The following is a 24,371-nucleotide window of genomic DNA, read 5'->3' on the forward strand; positions in this document are numbered from 1 at the left end:
TACTCTCTCACACACACATACATTCTCCTTTCACATACATACATTTCTACTCTCACACACATACATTCTCCTTACACATACATATATTCTTGCTTTCACACACATACATTCTCCTTTCACTTACATATATTTTTGCTTTTCACACACATTCTCCTTACACATACATACATTTCTACTCTCTCACACACACATACATTCTCCTTACACATACATACATTTGTTTTTGCTTTCAGACACATGCATTCTCCTTTTACATATATATATTTCTACCTTTTTTGGTATCCATTACTTTCTGTTTAAGCAGGAAGTCACTCTCAGACATACAGTACATGTGCAAGACCTGCTCAGCTCTTCCTCACAATTTTACAGTTATGCTATTCAAAGTCATCCTGTTTTCTTTTCAAGTACATATTTTAAGTCTTTAACTTGGACATATCATTATGTAACCTACGTGTTCTACAGATCTGTGTACAAGCTCTAAGACACTTATTTTGATTGTATTAACAGGGCTTAACGCTAAAGAAATTTTCTACTGGTCTGGTTCGGCCAGTGGTTTAATTTTTTTTACTTGCCCTGGCAAATTTTTCATAGGACTTGCCACAATCAATCAATCAATCAATCAATCAATAAGACTTATTGTTTTCATTGTTGACTGTAACATTGTATTGTAATAAATAATAACCATTGTGCACAAATGGGTACAATTGTTCAAAGATAATTATATATGAATATATATGATATTATATGAAATAAACCATGCTTTTTCAGGTCTTTCAGGTAGGCCTAACTATTCCAGTTAAGGATGCACTGATCAGGATTTTATTTATTTTACAACCCGAATTCCGGAAAAGTTGGGACGTTTTTTAAATTTTAATAAAATGAAAACTAAAAGACTTTCAAATCACATGAGCCAATATTTTATTCTCAATAGAACACAGATAACATAGCAAATGTTTAAACTGAGAAAGTTTACAATTTTATGCACAAAATGAGCTCATTTCAATTTTGATTTCTGCTACAGGTCTCAAAATAGTTGGGACGGGGCATGTTTACCATGGTGTAGCATCTCCTTTTCTTTTCAAAACAGTTTGAAGACGTCTGGGCATTGAGGCTATGAGTTGCTGGAGTTTTGCTGTTGGAATTTGGTCCCATTCTTGCCTTATATAGATTTCCAGCTGCTGAAGAGTTCGTGGTCAACTTTGACGTATTTTTCGTTTAATGATGCGCCAAATGTTCTCTATAGGTGAAAGATCTGGACTGCAGGCAGGCCAGGTTAGCACCCGGACTCTTCTACGACGAAGCCATGCTGTTGTTATAGCTGCAGTATGTGGTTTTGCATTGTCCTGCTGAAATAAACAAGGCCTACCCTGAAATAGACGTTGTTTGGAGGGAAGCATATGTTGCTCTAAAACCTTTATATACCTTTCAGCATTCACAGAGCCTTCCAAAACATGCAAGCTGCCCATACCGTATGCACTTATGCACCCCCATACCATCAGAGATGCTGGCTTTTGAACCGAACGCTGATAACATGCTGGAAGGTCTCCCTCCTCTTTAGCCCGGAGGACACGGCGTCCGTGATTTCCAACAAGAATGTCAAATTTGGACCGTCTGACCATAAAACACTATTCCACTTTGAAATAGTCCATTTTAAATGAGCCTTGGCCCACAGGACACGACGGCGCTTCTGGACCATGTTCACATATGGCTTCCTTTTTGCATGATAGAGCTTTAGTTGGCATCTGCTGATGGCACGGCGGATTGTGTTTACAGACAGTGGTTTCTGAAAGTATTCCTGGGCCCATTTAGTAATGTCATTGACACAATCATGCCGATGAGTGATGCAGTGTCGTCTGAGAGCCCGAAGACCACGGGCATCCAATAAAGGTCTCCGGCCTTGTCCCTTACGCACAGAGATTTCTACAGTTTCTCTGAATCTTTTGATGATGTTATGCACTGTAGATGATGAGATTTGCAAAGCCTTTGCAATTTGACGTTGAGGAACATTGTTTTTAAAGTTTTCCACAATTTTTTTACGCAGTCTTTCACAGATTGGAGAGCCTCTGCCCATCTTTACTTCTGAGAGACTCTGCTTCTCTAAGACAAAGCTTTTATAGCTAATCATGTTACAGACCTGATATCAATTAACTTAATTAATCACTAGATGTTCTCCCAGCTGAATCTTTTCAAAACTGCTTGCTTTTTTAGCCATTTGTTGCCCCCGTGCCAACTTTTTTGAGACCTGTAGCAGGCATTAAATTTTAAATGAGCTAATTAAGTGGATAAAAGTGTAAAATTTCTCAGTTTAAAAATTTGCTACGTTATCTTTGTTCTATTGTGAATAAAATATTGGCTCATGTGATTTGAAATTCCTTTAGTTTTCATTTTATTAAAATTTAAAAAACGTCCCAACTTTTCCGGAATTCGGGTTGTACAATCAAATGAGCCGATTCCCATTCTCGTTGCCATTCATCTAGTTCTTATTCTTTTTTATTTTTATTTTGCTCTGCTATTGGCCAAACTAACCTTGAGCAAACAAACAAACAAACAAACAAAAAAATATATGCAACATGAAGCAAGTGCACAAAACAAAGAAATCAGATTGGCTGAATGAATATTTTATTATTACTATTTATTATTATTAGTTTTACTTCCTTAATTATATGTGTGTTTGCACTATGTTTGTACTTTATGTAATCGAAGCTCCTGACGAAATTTCTTCTGTGTGTAAACACTTGGCAATAAAGCTCTTTCTGATTCTGATGAAAATGCTAATTCTATCTCTGACAGCAGGTGGCGCTTATAGAACACTAGTCTAACACTGAATTATTGCTGCACGCTGAGCTGCAATTGAAAAAATAAATAAGTAAATAAAATTCTAAAAATAAATAAACCGCAATGAGTCTTGATTTATTTAAATAATATAAAGATATCACTTGCAACCTCCCACTTCACTTTCTAAATTAAATGAAAAAAAAAAAACCCTGGACACTTATAATACGTCTATCTGGCAACACGACCTCGCGTCCTCAGTCACAACTCACTCAAAGGATGAGGCCATGTAAAACTTTTCACAATGATAATATTTATTTATTTTTAAAAACCCAGATAGCTTGCTGAAATACTTCTGCGGCTTCCTCATCTGCCTCAGCCATGCTGATCAAGACCTGTCACGGTGAGCCTGATCGCGCCTAACCTGCCTGCCTTCCGTTTCCACTATACTCCTTCCGTTTCAACTAAACGCCTTCGGTTTCCACTATACTCTCTCGCACATACATACATACTCTCTCTCTTACATACATTCGTCTCTTACATACATTCTATATATGTATGTGTGTGTATGTATGTATGTATGTATGTATGTATGTAAAAGGAGATGTGTGTGAGAGTACAAATATATGTATGTGTAAGGAGAATGTATGAGTGTGAAAGCAAAAATATATTTATTTTTAAGGAGAATGTATGTGTGTGTGAAAGCAAAAATATATGCATATGAAAGGAGAATGTATGTGTGTGTGTAAGAGTAGAAATGAATGCATGAGTAAAAAGAATGAAAGTGTGTAAAAGCATGAATATATCTATGTGAAAGGAGAATGTAAGTGTGTGAAAGCAAAAATATATTTATTTGTAAGGAGAATGTATGTTTGTGTGAAAGCAAAAATATACTGTAGGCATATGAAAGGAAAATGTATGTGTGTGAGAGTGCCAGAATGAATTATGGCTTGTACGCCCCCCCATATGTGTGTGTGTGTATATATATATATACATACATACATACATACATACATACATAGTATAGTATAGTATAGTATAGTATAGTATAGTATAGTATAGTATATATATTACAAACCCTAATCACTGTAGGTAATTATGCATATGTCACGCATTGCCTAGCTAGTGCTTGCCTTTTTTTGTTTCTTTGACTTCCAAAATAGCAATTCAAGCACTGGTGATATGCATTCATGAAAGCAGCGGTTTATTTGGGTAGAACCTGTGGGAGGTTGAGAGGAGTTTGTTGAGGGAGGACAGTGAGACATGGCAGGCAGACTGCAGGGCAATGAAATCAGACAGGAGGGTGTAAGTGGCTGAAGGTGAAAAGGAAAAACAGAGCAAAGATCCAGCATCATGCTGAAAATGCCATGTCCTCCTGCTCAAGAGCAGAATGAATTAATGATGACTACTAACCTCTAACTGTTCGATACAAACAAAACCTTCATGCTGAGAACTGTGGATGTGGTGCTGCACAACAGTTTTAACACAGTTAATGAGCTGTGATGCTCATGTCAATACAACTACAATATAGGAATGGACATGATGGTCCACTAGTTTGAAACAGAACTTGCTAAACATAAACAAGTCGAGCAGTTGTTTAGACACCTACCTTGATTTTGAAAGTATGTCGTTTTGCACGTAACAATAAAACAAATTTTTTTCTAAAAATACTTCTTTGAGCTCCATGATCCAGGGATCAAAGATTCTCAAGATTCACACATCTAAAACCCCATTCCTCTCTGCAACATGCTCAAAATGAGAGTGCATGCCTTACAGCCAGGAGAAAAGAATTGAGTGGATGAAACAATCGACAGCTTAGACAGCAGAAGGCTCTGAATGATGCTTTCGGCTTTCGGGCGTGTAAAATGAGGCAGCGCAGGATGAATGGATCCGACTCATAGTTTTAATGTGCACAAATCATCCCAAATTACCCTGAGAGCCGCAGCCTTTTGCTCAGGGCACGCAATCCCTGAAATAGATAGAAAGCTTTTGCTGCAGGCTCGACCACACAAATGGCTAACAAACACCTTCTGCTGCGGCAAACCTTTCAACAGCTTTTTATCATGCATTTATTATGTATCATAGATAAAACCACTGCAACTAATTCTTTTTTTAAAGCTATTTTCTGGCAATCAGTCATTCTGTCTTTCCCCATGGGTCTACTGTTATTTAAAGGTGAGAATAACGTTAATAAGGCAGCTTGACACATAACCTGGCTGCGAATATTTACTGATTCCAAAGAAGATTAGTAATATTTCACATGCAGATGAAGTCTTTAAAAGATTTTTATGGAGCACTTTTTAACTCCTAGAAAAATGTCTCTGATAAAGACTCAGAAAAAAAAAAAATCACAGACAGAAAAAAAAATGGTGTAAGCCATTGAAAAAAATAATGGAGAGGATGTAATGGATCCATAAAAGGCTGCCCTTGCAGAGAGTTTTGAAAGAGGAACCTGTGGCTTGCCTATTATAGTATCTTGTTTGCTTGGTCTACAATGCTTGAAAGCTTGCTTGTAATTTTGGCAAAAGAAATAAAACCACAATATAACTTTATGATCACAAATGTGACCCTGGACCACAAAATGAGTCTTAAGTGTCATCATCTGAAAGCTGAATAAATAAACTTTCCATTGATGTATGGTTTATTAGGATTGGACAATATTTGGCCGAGATACAACTATTTGAATCTCTGGAATCTGAGGGTGCAAAAAAATCAAAATACTGAGAAAATCACCTTTGAATTTGTCCAAATGAATTCATAGCAATGCATATTTCTAATCAAAAATTATACTTTATATCTCACTTACAGTATAACAAATTTTTTAATCATGACTATTAATTATTTCTCACAGTTGCTTTGTCAAATCATAATGTGACTATTCAACTTCATTGTCTACTCTAAGGTGGAAAAAGCTTTGTCAAATGTTATAGATTGATTTATTGATTGATTGATTGATTGATTGATTGATTGATTGATTGATTGATTGATTTTGACCTACATAAAATAGTCACAAGTCTGGTGTGACATAATTTTCAGCAAATGACTTGTGAAAAGAACGTCTCCAGTAGACTGTCCACATTTCAACATGAGCATCCTTTGTGCCACAGTGTTTTACTTTCACTTTAAAATCACTTTAAAAAGTACATTTTAACGATGCAAATAATCTTATAATAATCAGAAGTTGTGTTTAAAATCAAGCTATTTTAAAATTCTAAAGAGTCAAAAGCAAAGCTTGAAAGTGCATTTCACTTCTGAAGATTTCACAGATGGCCTTGATCTATAGCAAACTCCTGCTCAAACTGAAGACATTGACAGACACTAGATCTGAACACTGGATACGTGTTACAGCATACACACTCCATACACTGTGATAAGAAGCCATGTTTTCATTGAGAACTTTATGCTCCTTTGTCAAGCTCAGTCAATATTCATCTCAACAGCTGAGTCATTTCAGAAAATGTCACAATTATTGCCACATCCCTGCTAAACACTGTGAAACTGATCTCTCTTATTTTAATAGAATACTAAACAGCTAAAACCAGCATGAACTGTCCAAGCTTAGATGGAAACCTGCAAAATGTATCTGTTTTTTACTACTTTTACTAGTTTGGATGTTTTACTTATATGGTCAAATTTTAAAGGGGTCATTTGACGTTGCTAAAAAGAATATTATTTTGTGTCTTTAGTGTAATGCAATGTGTTTGTGTGGTTTAAGGTTAAAAAAACACATTATTTTCCACATCGTTCATAAAACTGATGGTTTATTAATTAACTGCATGGAGACATCGAGTTGCATGTCTGAGTGTTTTTCTCTGGGCAAAATAATGAAATACTTGCCAAAACAAAATAAAATCTGTACAAAATATAGTTTGTCAGACGGCATAGTACGGCCATATGCAAAAGATGTTAAATGCCCGCTCTCAGCTGTAAATTCGTCTTACTGTAGGTAAGTCGCAATGGCAATGCACCAGCATTGAAAAATTGCTGGTGTGATAATCTGCGATAATATATATATCTGACAAACGTGCTAATTGTAACGCGCTCCAAAGTTCACGGAAAATACGAGACAGCAGAAATAAGTTTTCTTTATTTCACAAAAGCTTTATAGTTTTTAATGATGTTTTGCTTCTGTCTGTACTACCATAAATTCCAGAGTAACAGTTGGGTGCCGGTTACCAGTTTTACCAGTTTGGATGTTATACTTGTATGGTCTAAGTTTAATTTACCATGATCTTTCTTTTAATTGCGTTTTTGCAGTTTTAATTGCATGGTCTAATTTTAACGTTAGCACTGTCACTGTTTTACCTCCTTTCACACCTGAATTTCTGTTGGTTGGCAGGTGCTTGTATGGTGCTGGTTTAAGCAAAACCTAGCTGATGAGACTAGTTGGCTTTGGTCTTTGTGGACTTTCAGCAAGTGTTATAAGTTATAAGTACTGTAACTCCTAAACAACATTGGTGGGACACTTGTAAGCCAGCATACATAAGCTTGTCATTACAGTAGTACACAAACCAAATACCCTGAAGAGCCAGTGTAAAAAAAAAAAAAAAATGACCCAAAATTCACATAACATCTTGTGACCAGCGAGTATGAAAAAATGTAAATGTGATCAGCTGGGATAGACTGTATTTACGCTGATTACTAACACTGCTAGATAAATGCTTGGTTTGCTTTGTGTGGATGTCTAATGGTTTGCTAATTGATACTATTACAGACTCCTGAGGGATTTATTTAGAATTAAATAAATAGACTGTGCAATAATAAACTTACAGAACCAGTGGAGCAGTTGTCAGTCTCTTCAATATCATCGTAAAGCACGGCATCTTTTACAAAGACGGCGATGGCTTTCAGAATGAAGGACACAAACAGGTGCATGTGGATGTAGTTCCGCGTGCAGTGGAGTTTCCTGAGGGAATACAAGGAATACAATCAGCCACGCTCATGAACTGAAGCTAAAATATGTTGAGCCTGATTGAGAAGTCCCCTGCCCCCTAATTACACCCTGTCCTTGGAACTAATAACAGAAAAAATGACAGCTAATTACACCACAAATGAAATCCTAATTGAGCTTTCTGGTCTGTGTAAGAGGTTTGTTAAACAGATAATTTGCTCCATTGTGTTGTTGTCCATTTCACATGTATTTCCACTTTCAGTAAACATGGGAATACACAAAATCTGATTCAAAATTCAAGGCAGCTGGTCATTTTATGTCCAACATGCTTATTTAATATTATCAAGCTATGGCAGGCAGTCAAAATACTGATTGTACCAATATCTACTCTGTAGAAGAAAGAAAGTCTTACGGGTTTAGAGCAACATGAGAGTGAATAAATAATGGCATAATTTTAATTTTATGGATAAACTATACTGTTGAGAAGACATTCACAGCTGCTTTATGCATAATGCCAGTGTTCTTAAAACAGAGAGAGACCATGATATCCCTGAACACCCTGATCATGATGTCTTTTGTTTATAATGTCCATACCTCACACTAATAAATGTACTGACATTTTGTTTAAACACTGGGTTCTCTCTGCGCTCTGGTGCAAAGAAAATATGAATATTTAACAGTGTTTTAAATTAATACTCTTAAATACTGACACATCTACAAAGTTGTCCTGTTGTAGGGATTTTTAGTTTATAACAATGCAAAATAATCATAAAAGAACTTTCAATGTTTTTAAAAAATGTCTTTTTCAAATGCAGAAGGCCGCATTTATTTGATTTAAAAATACAGTAATACAGTGAATTATCATTACAATTTAGAAAAACTGTTATATTTTAATATATTTTATTTTATGTATTAATGTAATTTATGTAAAATATTTCCTTGGCCACAAATTTAATTTAATAATACAAACCATAGTAGTATATACTGTTCATAATACTAAAAGGACATTGGAATGACAACATGTTATTTTCCAGTATTGTTATTTCCAGCATTCTCAAAATGCAATCCAAGGAAAATAATTTTTATAGTTGTTTCTTTAAACAAATATTCTAAATTCAAAACAAAATAGATTTAGTTTGCAAGTGCATAACTGTAGATTTTTGCCTGTAGATTATTGCTGTTCATCAGCATGTGACGCATGCTTTCTATAGTTTAACATTGATTCAACCATTACAAATAGGATATATTAAATACAGCTATTGAAGTTTTATATTGTTGCGATCCTTATTGCATAATATTGCAATTCTCCTGAACTGACTATAACTTAAATTTTTTTAAGTTAAAGGTCAAATCCCTGTGTTTATTTAACCTAGTACTCATGCACAGCTATATTGTCTTTGTTTTGCTCATTTCAGATGCTGTGATCTGACACTATCAGCATGATTTTACAGGCCTATGTTGCATCTCTAGTGTGTGGCCATCTGCAGGATCACCTTGACATACCGCTGACAGATTTGGACACTTACATTTTTACCAAGTGTTTCTTGGTAAGGGCACAATTTAATTAGACCACAGACTGTGTTTCCACCAAGCAAAGACAACTTGTGACCTGAGTCATTCAGTGGAGTGGGAGCATGTGTTAAAACCGGCAATAATAACCTGAGGTGTGATCAGGTCTTCAGCCCCTGTCAGTCTGAAATCCCACATCACACTGATATCCTCTCAGTTAAGACTGCTTAAGCCTGCAGCTCGAGTGCAGATAGTGTTAATAGACAGGATTAGGATTGATTACATTGCTAAAGAGTTGAAAATGAGCAGCTTTATCGAGGAGTAGTGCTGCTCTGCCATACTGGTGACACATGAACATTATTACTGATGGAAACGAAGGCATTTTTGGTGGGATGTGGATGAGCTTAGAGTTGGTAATCAGAAGGAGAGAGCCGTGAACTATCACAACTGTGCCCTTGAGCAAAGCAGTTAACCGCAGGATGCTCCAGGGAGGACTGACGATGTGCAAGTTTACAGCAATACTTCTGCACTTTTATAGGTCATCCTCTTATGCATTTGGTAAATACATGTAAATCAAATAAGCGAAGATGCCCTTTTAAAGACAATGTGCATTTATTTTTTATTGTAACATATTTAGATATACATGTGCAGGATGATGATGCATCATCCAGTGTGTTGTTATAGGAAATAACTAGAAACATTTGCTAATTTAGTTGTCATAGAACAAATGTAAAAAATATTTAAAGAGGCCATTTTACCCAGGTATGGTTACCCAGGAGGCAAGACTTTTGATATAATTCCCATTATTTCTATATTTTTTTAAAGCGTCATTCATGTAAAATACTAAATCAACTATTCTATTGAAATTTTTATTTTGACAATTTAGTTGAATAATTGAATAACCAATGTAGACAAAGAAGAATCCCAGTTAAAATGATTCATCAAAAAGGTAAAATTATTCTATAACTTATACAGTATACAAGCATAAGAATATTTACATATTTAATTACAAATATTTTAAATAAAATCTGTCATAATAGCAATACTATGAATGCAAATTGAATGATTTCAATCAATCTATGTAATTCGTGGAAATACTGAACAATACCCCTTATTAAATACAATAATTATTACCTTCAAAAATAATAACATTAGCAACAATATGCCACTTGGGGTCTTCTGTGGCAATTATGGGGGACCATCTTACACCAAGGGTCTAAATTTATCTCTTTGCTTCAAAATAAAAACTATAATTTCTACTCCAAAAATCAAAAAACTCTGATGTCTTCATAAATCCCATAATAACAAACAGGCACAAAAAAACTATAAAATATTTAACATTGTACACTGTCATATTTAACAAAAACACTAAATTAGATCAGATGACTTAGATCAGAAAACTGTTTCGACTTACTAAATTTCACAAATGTTCATATTCACATGAAACTACAAAATGTTAAATAGCACCACCAAAAGTGATGAGATTTTGTACTGTCTATGGTCAAGATAAAAAATGTACATGGGCATGGGCGGGGGGTTAATTTTGGCCTGGGGTCATCTTACCTCATCTTACCATATTAATATTGCATTGTAGCAGTACCATATATTATGAGCGATTATGAGTAAGCTACCTCTATAGCAGTTACTATAATGAGCATATCACTCTAATGTGCCATGTCAAAGATAAATCTGTATATAGTCTGTAAATAGTCTGATCCACAAATGCATGCAGTTTAATTCATACATAAATGATATTGCCTACACTATTTGAATGCTAATTTAGTGTTATTTAAAGGGTTTTAAACCGTGTTTATGGTTCACTACTGGGTTTACATGTGAGCACTAATGCCCACTGGAATGATTCCCTGATGGTGGGGAGTCTTGTTTGGCCAAGATGATATGTGTGTGTTGGAATATACATGTAAGAAAGCTCTTATCTCTGTCATTAGCAGACCGTTTTGCCTCTGGTGAGCTAGATCAGTCACTGTAGTGTCAAAACAGATGCATGTTGTTGGCTGTTTAATCCTCGACAGCTTCAGTGATTCAGTCACTCCATGGCGCTCCATGGTGAATCTGGCTACAACCATGCATGAAACACTGTTTTTCTGTGTTTAAAGCCTGTTAACCATTAGCTTAATCAAAATGACGTCATTAGTAGGACTTAAACTAAACCCTATATTTGACAGCAACATAATTTTTTTTAAAGGCAAAAATTATTAAGGATCAAAAGCATTTTTCGTGTCTAGAAACATTCAAATGAATTCTGATAAATATTTTAAATTAATATCGTATTAATATTATTACTTATATTTTAACTTACTTATTATTAAGTGCGAGTGAGACTATTTGTACCCTGTTCTTTGACCCTGTTCATGTAGTTTATTTTTAATAAAAAAGCAAATGTAATTACTGCCCTGTCAGTTCATTTCAAAGAGTTGCAAGTTAGGAAGGAACTACTTTTACTTAGAAATAATTGCCTTGGATAGAGCTTTAAAATTAGTTAAAGCATGAACGATAGCATAAACATGACAAATCTGGACATGCAAAACTAGTTTTGCAAATAATTCACCCCTGCACCATACCAAATACGTGTTAGCATTAGTTTCAACAAATGTAGAATTTTTTACCTGAATATACAAAGTATGACAATGGCAGTAGTGAGAGAGATGAGAGAAACACTGTGCCCGATGGTGTAGCCGATCTTCACCGACCTAAAGAAACTATCCTGCAAAAGAAAAGAAAGAATACACGTTTATTAAATTGCACTAAACAGTTTAATTCTTCTTGAATCTTTAAATTGCACTACTGTTGGTTTGAGGTCAATATTTGTTTGTTTGAAAGAAAAAAATGAATACTTTTATTCAGCAAGGCCACATTACATTGAAGATTCCATATTTTAAATAAATACTGTTCTTTTAAACTTTCTATTCATCAAAGTTTCCTGCGAAAAAAAAAAAAAAAAATCATGGTTGACAAAAGTATGAAGCAGCACAACTGTATTTTCAAATGTGATATTAATTAAAAATGTTTCTTGAGCAGCAAATCAGCATGTTAGAAAGATTTCTGAAGGATCATGTTTTCATTGTACTTTTGATCAAATAAATGCATCCTTGGTGACCACAGATTACTTCTTTCAAAGATATTCAAAAAGTGCAATGACTTCAAACTTTTATACAGCATCGTCTGTATATGATATCATGATATTTATATGGTATCATCAAACATGCTTTCTAACAAATAATTCTATTAAAAGCAAGAAATTAAATGTTTTGCACTATGTGCAAATCTAAATAATTTTTAACAGCTTATTGCTCTTAGTACGTATGACGACAGTGGGGTAATAACATGTATTCACAACTTTCATAAACACTACATCTCAAAAACAAAACAACCTTGGTATATGACTATGACTCAATGTGCTGCCTTTTTTGTCCACTTATGTTATTCTGAAATCTGAAAAGAATGATTATTTACTCAAGGCTATCTTTTTTGTGGTAAGAATGGGTACTGTGCTGTCTCTCCCACGCAATGCTTTGCTAAAAGACTCACCTGCATACAGCATATTCAAATAACCCCATCTATAGTCTTTGACCAAAGTTAAACATAAAAACCTGAACTTGGCAAAAAGGAGCATCAGACACTCATCATCAAAAACATAAAATTCCTTTTAAGTCCCATGCCCACATATTCATTGTGGGTCTGAGGACCGTGTGTGCTGATTACACATCCTGTTGATGCGAACACATGCTGGGAAAGCTTTCATCAAAGGGCAAAGGTCATTTGCTCTTCACTTAGCCACACTTTGCTTAAAAGATCAAGGTGTTTCATGTTACATAATATCTGCTTCAGTGATGGATTATTAGTATGTTTACAAATGCATAAAAATACTGACACCGACATACAACGCTAAATAAAGGAACTATTATGTTTGGACTTGTTCGTTTGCACTAGGCAATAAAAGGCTGACTGAAAAAGCAGGCTAAAAGGTTGACTGAAAAAGAGTGAATGTTAAAGCTTTGGTTTTTTGGGTGAGGAACACTCAATATGACATGAGAATGATCGCTTTCTGTGAGCTAAAAGTTCAATACGTCAAGAGTCGGAGCATTTCACTGTTGTATAATGCCAGTGGAGTTGAAAACACTAGTTTGACATAACTTTATTAAGATATTTTGCATGTTTGGTGCTTTCTAAAGTCTCTCAACCACCTTCAGAGATGGTAAAGTACATTGAAAAAAATGTATTCATTGAATTTACAAAAAAAATTTAATTGGTTTAAGTGGTTGCAATCAATTTATTTTAGCTACATTGAAATTTCAATATATATCTTTAAATGAAGCAAAAATAAATTGTTTGCAACCACTTACCTTAAAAAAATCAGTATAATTTTCTTCAGTGTACACTGTAAAGACTGTATAATATACTAACATATTGAAGTACTAGAATCTGCTTTGTACCTCAATAATACACTGACAACCATTGAAAGCACCAGTGGTAATGAGAAAACTATATAAGCAGATTTTCACAATTTGAGTCAAATACTAATCCATAGAAAGTGCTTGGTGTCATAGACACACAAACACACACACAAACACACACACACACACATATATATATATATATATATATATATATATATATATATAAACATTATGTGACAGTACAATAACAAAATAAACACATGGATTCAACAACATAAGACATAACATAAAGCCCTAATGTACATTACTCATCAAAAAAGTAAGAAGAAATTGTTGTGACATAAGTGAATGTCAATTCATAGATTTTCTCTGTAAAATATAAGGTTGCTTGTTTTTTTTCACTTTTAAAAACTGTACATTTAACAGTATATAAACTACTGTTAACCAAGTAACAGATTTTTTACAGTAGGATTTTACAGTATTCTACCATTAAAATTACAGGTACACTAATTTTTATAGTGTACTTTGTACTTACATCGTCAACAGTGCCATTCAGATTATAGCCACAATGTACTGCGATTTCCATCGGGTCCATCTCAGTCCAGCCATCAGCAGTACAGGTCTTTGAGAGGTTACCTGTGTGAGAAATGTAAAGGTCATTAACCTCAAGATACAGACACTGGCTACTCTATTAAAAAGCTGCATCTGTTTATTGTGCTCTCAATTTTAAAGGGGTCATATGATGTGATTTAAAATGTTCCTTTCTCTTTTTGAGTGTGAAGAGTCAACAACACCCCCTAAAATGGCTCGTTCTAAAATGTCCCCACATTTATTTATTTATTTTTTTGCATAACGCCACCCAAATGTTCACGCAAAGAAAGAAAGTGTAACTTTTATTCTCTGTTTTGCCGCCACCGCCATGATGTGGAATCACTGGGTGTTTCATTGTGGAAAAAAACCCTACTTTGTTTGGCCTTCCAAAAGAGGACACAACTAGAAATTAGTGGTTAAGTTGTATTTACAATACTGTTCCAGAACAGTTCAACCCAATTATACGGATGTGTGCAGTGCATTTTATGGAGGATGAGGATGTTTCCTGAACCAGTAGCCTACAATGCCTTTGTGGCAAAAAGCCTGTTTCTATAAAGTGGGGCAGTTCCAGCTTTGCAAGGACAGTCTGGCGCTTCTGACTCATAGCCTCTAAGTACGTATTTTACCTCGTTTGTAATGGGTTTTACTGGTTTGTCAAGGGGCGTAACATTTCCGTCACACTCTTGTATTACACCCAATAATGTTCTTTTTAATGTCAAATGACCCTTTTAACTGAAACGCCATGAGCCCTGAGTCAAACGACTTTTTTTGAACTAAAGCAGAGAAATACAAGCCATATCAACCCTCTGAGGTGTTTCTTGGCCCTTCTCAATGCACAATGTCACACTGAAAGCAAAACTCTGCATTCAATCAATGCACAGACCCAAAGAGACCCAACTGAGCACTGTGGCTTACCAAGCACATTGTTTTGATTTGTGCTGTATACAAATATGAACAATGAATTGAGATGCTTGGAGGAGAAAACAAAATTTCTTGGGTCATACGATTTACCCAAAGTTGAGACTACATAAAAGTAGTGTAGAAACAATTTTCAATCAGAAATTGGTAGTCAATTTTACAGTTACGAAGAAATGTTAAATCACACATTTCATTAAAAATTAAAGTTTGAAGCAGAAAAACTGAAATGGTATTTTCTTGTAAATCAAACTCTTAAAATTTGAAAAATATTAATGAATTAAATGTATTAAAAAAAATTTGAAGTGTACTTTGAAACTGTTATTTGAATGAGGTAAAAATACATTTAAACTGGTTGAAAAGGTAGTACACTGTAAGTTATGAACAAAATTAATGAACCACATTGAAGGTGTTGTCACAACACAGAAGACCTCAGGGAGACAGACAGATAAGTATAAATATTATTTATTAAAGCTGGAATCTGAATGGGGATAGGCAAGCAAATGGGAGAACAACAAGGTCTGCGGAATAGGCGTGGGATATCTCACGTAGTGACAGATCCGATATTCTTCATGGGGTGCAGACAAACGGGTTGCGTTTGAGTCCAGTTACAAAGGTCAGGTAAGGAGTAGCGTAGTGAACTCAAGACCAGACAGAGTGTGACTGAGGATTTAACCATGTGTTGATGAGATGGTGACAGGCTGATTAATACTCCGCTGATTGTGATCTGGTGTGTGAGGTGACTGGGTCTGACGTAGTTGGAGTATCCCTGACAAGTTTATTTTGAGCATTGTTTTTATAAATACATTTTTAAAAAATCATATATATATTTTTTTGTAATAACATTTTTAGTTTGGGAATTTAATAAATAAATAAATTAGCTTTACCGTATCAAATGGAATTTTTTTTACTAAATAAAACAAAACATTAAATCAAATTTTTTAAATCTTTTTTCTTATGTGTTCATTCAGTGCAATCAATTTATAAGAGTATAACATTTTTCAATGTTTTATACGAGAGAACAACTTAAGTTGAACCAATTCACTAAACTGAATCAGACCTTTCAACTCTTCATATGTGAAAGATAATTGTTTAGGAAGTGTTTATAATGAATCGATTCACTAGAATGATTTAGACATTACAATTCAATATACAGCATGAGAGAGAACACCATTTTATATGAACTGATTCATTAGAATGAATCTGACTTGTGCATTTACACTTCATGGAAAAGATTAGCTTGTTACTGGAAAAGCAAGTAAAGTACAATGAAACCAGCTACTGTTACACTACTAAAAATAAAAATTAATCCAAAAAATTGTGTCCAATTATTTCTGAGAGAATAGGTTATACCACAATCTGACTCATCCACAAACTTTTGCATAAGAACAAGTTAGATATTAGGTGTAGGTATCCCTCAATGATGATTCATTTAGAGACAGCATTGTCTTACGGTCCACAGAATTTCAAAAATATGATGTATACTTTAGGAGGAAGAACACTTAGTTCCTCCTCAGTGCATTCAAAGCGGGTCCCATGTCACAATACCACATATTGATCCAAAACAAACCAATCAATTTCACTCAGGCTTGAATTAAAAAGACTAGGTGAATGAGTTCCTGTGTGGTTTCTCTTCAGTGTGCTCTTTATGTGAATGCTGAAAGAAGCTGGTTCATAAATGAACACTGAATAGAGCTATACAACAACGTTCTCAAATGGAAACACTCTATTAAAAAAAATAATAATAATACTTTCAAAGGAAAACATGCCAACAGAAACAACTTAAATGCATCAAATCTACACACAAAGACCACCTGTGTCTGCCCCGACAGAAAGAGACCTTCACCTATATAACAATCATGTCTGCTGCTGAATGAATCATACTCGCAGATACAGTAAAAACCACTTTCCAAAAGATGGAAAGATTTTTGGCCAATTACAAGTTTTTTTATTTTTACTTTTCCCCCACTAAGATCTTAATGCATGTACTGTAGCAACTCACACTTTGGAATAAATCTGAAGGTGGCAAAAAAAGGGAAATGACAAAAAGTAAAAAATTTGTAAAAAATTAATTGGCCATTGTTTTGTCTAGTTTTGGCCTCAGACTCATCCTGGGAAGAATCAAGTAAACAACATGAATCTGCTGTATCATTATTATAAAAAATAAAACAACATTTTGCTGATCTTTTCCCCTTTTGTATATTCAGTACCTATGTCAAAATTGGGGTAAAAAAAAATTCTAAATGGGAAAACATGGACTTCTCTGTTTCTTAAACCTTTAACTCTGACTCAAGAAATAAAAAAAATGTGTACTATCTCCCCTATAATTACCCAAAGACAACACTTCTGTCATTTATTGTATTGTGTCGCTTTAATAAGCGAGTTTTATTGTTCTTTAATGGGTATTGATCTACTCATTCATCATTTGGAAGAGGCACCATAAAAAGTCAATGATAGTAAATACCAAACACAGCTGCAGTATGACAAGGCTACAAAAGCAGCACTTCACTGGTACTGTACGTGAAGGTTTCTGTCTGCAAGTTAACTGGCTGAATGGTTCATTAAGAAAATAGACCAAAATGAATTAATTGAAAGAAAGCACAAACATTAAATTAATCAACAGCTTAATCAGCTAATGATTAAGAAGTTTTAGCATTAACTTGTGATTAACATAAATTTCTGTTTCTGTTACTAACAGTTATACAGTTCACTTAGTTGACAATAAAAAGAAATAAAACTGCAGCCTGATAAATTATGCATCATTAAAAGTGAAGCTATTGTAAGACACAGGAACTCAGAACTCAGAGAAAATGTAAATATATATATATATATATGTATATATATATATACACCCACAATAAAAACAACATTTTATGCTTGATTTGAATAAATTATAACATTAATAATGAAAGGTACAATTAGGATTAAGATTCTTTTTCACTCGCTATAAACTAATCCATTTTATAGCTGATGGTACTTCCTGCTTTATCTGATATGGATATTGTTGTGATTTTCAGAAAGACATGGATTAAAATCAGCTAAATTTAATACACTGCATTTATACAAACATGTTACTTCAACAAAAACCGGCACCTGAAAGCTTGTGTAAATTTATTGAAGGTGATGTTTACTCTTGGCTGTTAGTGTAAGCTTTGTTTGTCATGTAAGGTTGACGCCAACCCTCTCACATTAATCAACGTGTGCAAACACCCACATGCAATATATCCATCCTCACACATTATTCCAATGGACCTCCGGCTTTGTCATAAGCCAAAGAGATCCATAAAGCAAATCCAGAATGCCACATTAATCCTTGGTATTAAACAACGGACAGACTTTCATCATTCTGAAAAGCATTATCTGCCCTTTCCCATTCAAGAGAGAGCCTTGTACTGTGCTTCTGTGCTTTAACCGAAAATCCATCAGAAATGTGAGGGACTTAAGTAAAAGAAATTGCTCTTAAGTGGTATTTCACCATCAGCACTGGAACAGTATGGTCCATTTGCGACAGTGCCATTTGAAATGAACTATACAGGACTATATTAAGGGGAAGTCGTGGCCTAATGGTTAGAGAGTCGGACTCCCAATCGAAAGGTTGTGAGTTTGAGTCCCGGGCCGGCAGGAATTGTGGGTGGGGGGAGTGCATGTACAGTTCTCTCTCCACCCTCAATACCACGACTTAGGTGCCCTTGAGCAAGGCATCGAACCCACAACTGCTCCCCGGGCGCCGCAGCATAAATGGCTGCCCACTGCTCCGGGTGTGTGCTCACAGTGTCTGTGTGTGTGTTCACTGCTCTGTTTGTGTGCATTTCGGATGGGTTAAATGCAGAGCACAAATTCTGAGTATGGGTCACCATACTTGGCTGAATGTCACTTCACTTCACTTCACTTCACTTTCCAATCATAGCTTAAAAATCAAAGTTTCATTTCAAAAGACACTATAGGAAATGGCATAGGAAATAATATATCACCTCACAGGAAGTGGAAATCAAGTCAGCGCTCACTGCAGGCCACCTGAATAGAACACGAAATCTGGATATAATAAATTTGATTTAAAAAAGGTTTCAATGTTGCATTGACCTTCAGTGACCTTGAATTGAGATCACCTCACATTCATATTGTAAATATACCTGATTACATTTATTATGATATTAATCACTGCAAACATCAAATAGTTATCTAATTTGCTTAATTCTGAAAAATGAATTATACTATAAGGTTGCACTGTATTTTAAGGTGCCCTTAATACAGTGTAGTTATACAAATGTAAATATACACAGAGTAATATTAATTTACTACATGTACTTATTAGACTTTGGTTTATTTTTTTTGTATTTAAGCATAATTGACTGCTATTTATATAGTACATGCAACATATGTAACAAAGACACTGTAAAATAAAGTTTTAGCTAATATAACCTTATGTAAATTTCATTGGTCACACTTTAGTATGCCTTAATAAACTCCTTATTTGCTGCTTCTTAATTGTTTGCATGGTTGTTAAAATTATGTATGGGGTTGGGTTAAGGGATCTAAAATATGGTCATGCAAAATAAGGCATTAATATGAAATTAAGTGAAGTGACATACAGTACAGCCAAGTATGGTGACCCATACTCAGAATTCATGCTCTGCATTTAATCCATCCAAAGTGCACACACACAGAGCAGTGAACACACACACTGTGAACACACACCCAGAGCAGTGGGCAGCTATTTATGCTGCTGCGCCCGGGGAGCAGTTGGGGGTTCAGTGCCTTGCTCAAGGGCACCTGGGATTGCCAGCCCGAGACTCAAATCTACAACCTTAGGGTTAGGAATCAATCTCTCTAACCACTAGGCCACGACTTCCCCCTAAATATGTACTTTATATGTACCAATAAAGCCAATATGCTAGTAATAAAATTACAATATATATTTGATAGTTATTTATTGAGTATTATGTCATTTTATGTATAACATAAGACTTGATCTAACTCAATCTGACTCAAGTTTGATGCCTTTTCTGGCCATTCCAAATAAACAGATTTGATCAATTGACAGATATCCCCTCCTCAGTGTGTACACAGCATTAAGGAATCTAGTCAATCAGAATGCAGCTATATTATCCTTGTACTAGATCCAGTGTGGTGAGAATTCATACACAGCTCAGAACAGCAGAGCTAAAAGTCTACAATCCAGGGCTCAGATGGTAACTCTGTTCTTTTTTCATTTAACTGAGCTCTGTTGCTAAAAAAAAACACTTGCTAATCAAATGATGAGGATCCATCAGAAGAGCTTCAGTTTTTGGTCTGTGGGGAGTCATATAAGCAATGGAATGCATGACTGATCCACTTTCAGCGAAAGATCATTGAATATGATTACATTTATATTCAGCTCTCAAATGTGGCCACCTTCACACTCGGCTGCATATGAAACAAGCAGCTTTGCTAGATGATTGAATTAACTAATGCTATGTGATATATACGTACAATCCCAAGGCACAAAAAAAAAACTACACTTAAAATAATGTGCCTCATTAATCAAACGTTCAATAATTAAGCAATACTGAAAGGACTGAATGACATAAGAGTAAGACTAAAGCCTACACTTTAATTTAACGCTGGTTGAATCACTTAAGTTTTAAAAAAGTACTTTTATGATGGATTTTTTTTTTTTTTTACGATGAAAAGTCTAGATCTGGGTAAATTACAAAATCTATAAATAAAAGACATTTGAAAAATTAGCAGAAAATAAAATGACCAAGTGAATCGAAAAAGAAAAAAAAAAGTTTAAATCTGTTTGATTTAATAAAAATCAACCCCTGAGAGCCTGCTAGCTAGGAACCACTTTAACCAGAATCATCTACAGTTCCATATAACTACCATGAATGAGCAGTTAAAAGAAAAAAGAAAAAAAAAGAAAAAGGACATTTCTAAATCTTACATCATTACAGCTGGTCATTCTTAAAGTGTTCAGTGTGTTCAGAAATAACAGATTGAAATCCAGAACTCCTCAAAGCAGATGTGCTCTCTTTTTCAGCCCTCTTTCATCAACGGACCCAAGAAACCTTTTATCCTTCAGCACAGAGGCTGTATTTCCATTATATGGAATGGACATTGGTTTCCATTAGATTGTACCTGATATGCATTGCACATGGTCATATTTGCAAATCTAGACATATCTACAACATTGCAGACTTTGACTAATGTTACCTAGTGTATTTAATAAGTTAATGTACAATAAAGCAGCAGTTTACAGTGGAATTCAGCAGTTGGATGCTACTGGTATAAAATGCTTTTATTTTGCCTTTACAAATTATAATGCATATTATAACTATGAAAATATATTTTACATTTTATTTTTATATTCTTGTGTTTAATTTTTAAAATGTATTAATATCATAATTTCAGAAGAATGATTTAACACATTCATTCTGCTGTGCATTATCTCACTCTCTGTCACGGTTCGTGAATGCACCGTCTCCAGCTGTTTTCATGTTACGTCATGTTGATTGTTTCATGTGGGTGTGGCCGCTGATCGTCTGATCAGCGGCAGGTGCAACTCATTCCAACGGCCTATTTAACGCCCTGTCTTTCGTCTCCTGTTTGTCAGATCGTTGTTTGTAGGTTCGTGTCTGATGTCTCGTTCGTGTGTTCCTGCCTTGCTTTGTCTCCTGTCTGGTTACTGTCAGATCTTTACCTTCACGCACGGATTATCGTCACCGCACTTGGAGTTACCACCACCGTCATCTGCATCAGCGCACGCAACTCTCCTACTCATCAGTCTGTGCTGCCATCTTGGTTCCTGCGTCATTCTCCGACCTTCCATCATCTCATCATTTCTAATAAACTCTGTTTACTTGCTTTTGTCTCCTGTCTTCCATACTCGAGTGTCACAGAACGATCTGACCAACATGGAGGCAGCGAGTACTCAACCATCGGTTCTGGAGGAATTTCTCAGCGCCAGTGTTCAGAGGATGGACTCCCAGGAGAGGAGTCTTAACGACACTGGTCGCGCGGTTCAAGCCCTGGTGACGCAGGTGTCCGAGCTCACCCAACAATTCCAACTTCTTCGAGCTCCCACTGCGCCGCCCACACCGCCTGTTCTCCCTATACCACCAGTGACCGCCTCCCAGCCAGAACCATGCCTCCCTATCCCAGAGACATACTCGGGTGAGCCTAACTTCTGTAGAGCATTTCTAATCCGCTGTGACATGCACTTTTCCCTTCAGCCAAGAACCTTTTCTAACGAAAGAGCCAAGGTGGCCTTCGTATTGACGCTGCTCTCTGGGAGGGCGGCACTATGGGGTACAGCGGTGTGGGAGAACCAGGACCCATGCTGCGCCTCGTTCCAGGCGCTCTCCGCCGAGATGAGGCGGGTCTTTGATCAGGCCGCCGCAGGACGGGAGGCGGCCAGGAGGCTGGCGGAGTTACGCCAGCAGTAGAGATCCATCTCAGACTATTCAATCGAGTTCCGGACCCTGGCGGTGGAGTGCCATTGGAACGAGGAGGCGCAGTGGGACATGTTCCTGCATGGGCTGGCTGACCACGTCCAGAGGGAGATCTATGCCCTGGATCTTCCCCCGTCCCTCAATGGACTTATTGAACTGGCACTACGGGTCGACGCACGTCTGACACGGATGGAGAGGAGGAGTCTACTCAGCACCCCATCCAGGGGACCGGCAGACGTGCGATTCAGCGGCGGGGACGCGGCCAGCCCCGTCTACGATCACGAGCCCATGCAGGTAGGGCGAGCTCGGCTTTCCCGGGAGGAGAAGGAGAGGCGGAGGTCCCTGGGCCTATGCCTTTACTGCGGGGGGGCCGGACATCAAGCCCATGCCTGTCCGGTAAAAGGCCAGGCCCGGTAGTACGTATGAGGCTACTATCGGGTGGGATCTCCGCCGAGAAGACCTCATCACCATCATCATCATCATCTATGCTCCTTCCGGTAAGGCTGCGGTGGTCAGCACAGACACACCACTGTCAAGCACTACTGGACTCTGGGTCAGAAGGTAACTTCATGGATAGCACATTAGCACACAAACTCCACATTCCCCTCAGACCCCTTCCGCACCACATCACGGTTCACGCCCTCACTGGACAGCAACTCCCTACCATCGCGTACATTACTGAAGACATCACACTCATCACATCTGGCAATCACTCTGAGACCATCTCCTTTCACATCCTTGACTCTTCCCTGGCACCCATTGTCCTCGGGCACCCTTGGCTCCTCCTCCATAACCACAAAATAGACTGGTCCTCTAATTCCATTTTGTCCTGGTGTAAAAAGTGTCATGAGTATTGTTTAGTGTCTGCCTGTCCGCCTGTATCTGTGTTACAGGAGGAGGCGGTGGATTTGTCTAACGTGCCCGCTGAGTACCTCCATCTGAAGGAAGTGTTCAGTAAGTCTCGTGCTGCTTCTCTTCCTCCGCATCGTCCTTACGACTGTGCCATAGATTTACTATCAGGTAAGTCTCCGCCTAAGGGCAAACTTTATTCACTTTCTGTTCCAGAGAGGGAGGCTATGGAGAAATATATTTCTGATTCTCTAGCTTCTAAATTCATCTGCCCTTCCTCTTCTCCTGCGGGGGTGGGATTCTTTTTTGTGGGAAAGAAAGACGGATCACTGCGACCTTGCATTGATTACAGAGGACTGAACAACATCACGGTAAAGAATACTTATCCTTTGCCGTTGATGTCTTCGGCCTTCGCTAGGTTGCAGGGAGCGTAAATTTTCACAAAACTGGACTTACGCAATGCGTATCATTTGGTTCGGATCAGGGAGGGAGATGAATGGAAGACCGCTTTTAACACCCCCAGAGGGCACTTTGAAAATTTGGTGATGCCCTTCGGGCTCTCCAACTCCCCAGCGGTCTTCCAGGCACTCGTCAACGACGTGCTGCGAGATATGATCGATCAGTTCATTTATGTCTACCTGGACGACATATTGATTTTTTCTTCCTCTCTCCAGGAACATGTGCAGCACGTCCGACGAGTGCTTCAGAGGTTGCTAGAGAAAGGGCTTTTTGTCAAGGCGGAGAAATGCGAGTTTCGTGCACAGTCAATTCCATTTTTGGGGTATATCGTGTCGACTGAGGGAATACGCATGGATCCCGAGAAAGTTAAGGCTGTGGTAGAATGGCCAAGCCCAGATTCCCATAAGGGCCCTACAGAGGTTTCTGGGGTTCGCTAACTTCTACCGGCGTTTCATTCGCAACTTCAGCCAACTAGCCGCACCTCTGACCGCCTTGACCTCCGCCAAGACTGCGTTCAGGTGGTCAGACACAGCTGAG

At 36.8% G+C, this 24,371-nt stretch overlaps 2 protein-coding genes across 2 annotated transcripts in view; both read right to left on the bottom strand.

Annotated features, from left to right (window-relative positions):
* The window catches only part of nktr (natural killer cell triggering receptor), a 150,688-nt gene that overhangs the window by 47,677 nt on the left and 78,640 nt on the right, over nucleotides 1–24,371 (bottom strand). The gene's annotated exons all lie outside the window — the stretch shown is intronic.
* vipr1b (vasoactive intestinal peptide receptor 1b) overlaps nucleotides 1–24,371 on the bottom strand; it is a 60,512-nt gene that overhangs the window by 10,161 nt on the left and 25,980 nt on the right. Inside the window, exons 4-6 of the mRNA XM_059524657.1 lie at nucleotides 14,126–14,226; nucleotides 11,800–11,897; nucleotides 7,543–7,678 (exon numbers count right to left, since the gene is read on the bottom strand). Of these exons, the coding sequence (XP_059380640.1) occupies nucleotides 7,543–7,678; nucleotides 11,800–11,897; nucleotides 14,126–14,226 (335 nt within the window). The remainder of the gene's footprint in view (nucleotides 1–7,542; nucleotides 7,679–11,799; nucleotides 11,898–14,125; nucleotides 14,227–24,371) is intronic.

The sequence above is a fragment of the Carassius carassius genome, chromosome 35, assembly GCF_963082965.1.
Source record: "Carassius carassius chromosome 35, fCarCar2.1, whole genome shotgun sequence".
Taxonomy (NCBI): Eukaryota; Metazoa; Chordata; class Actinopteri; order Cypriniformes; family Cyprinidae; genus Carassius; species Carassius carassius.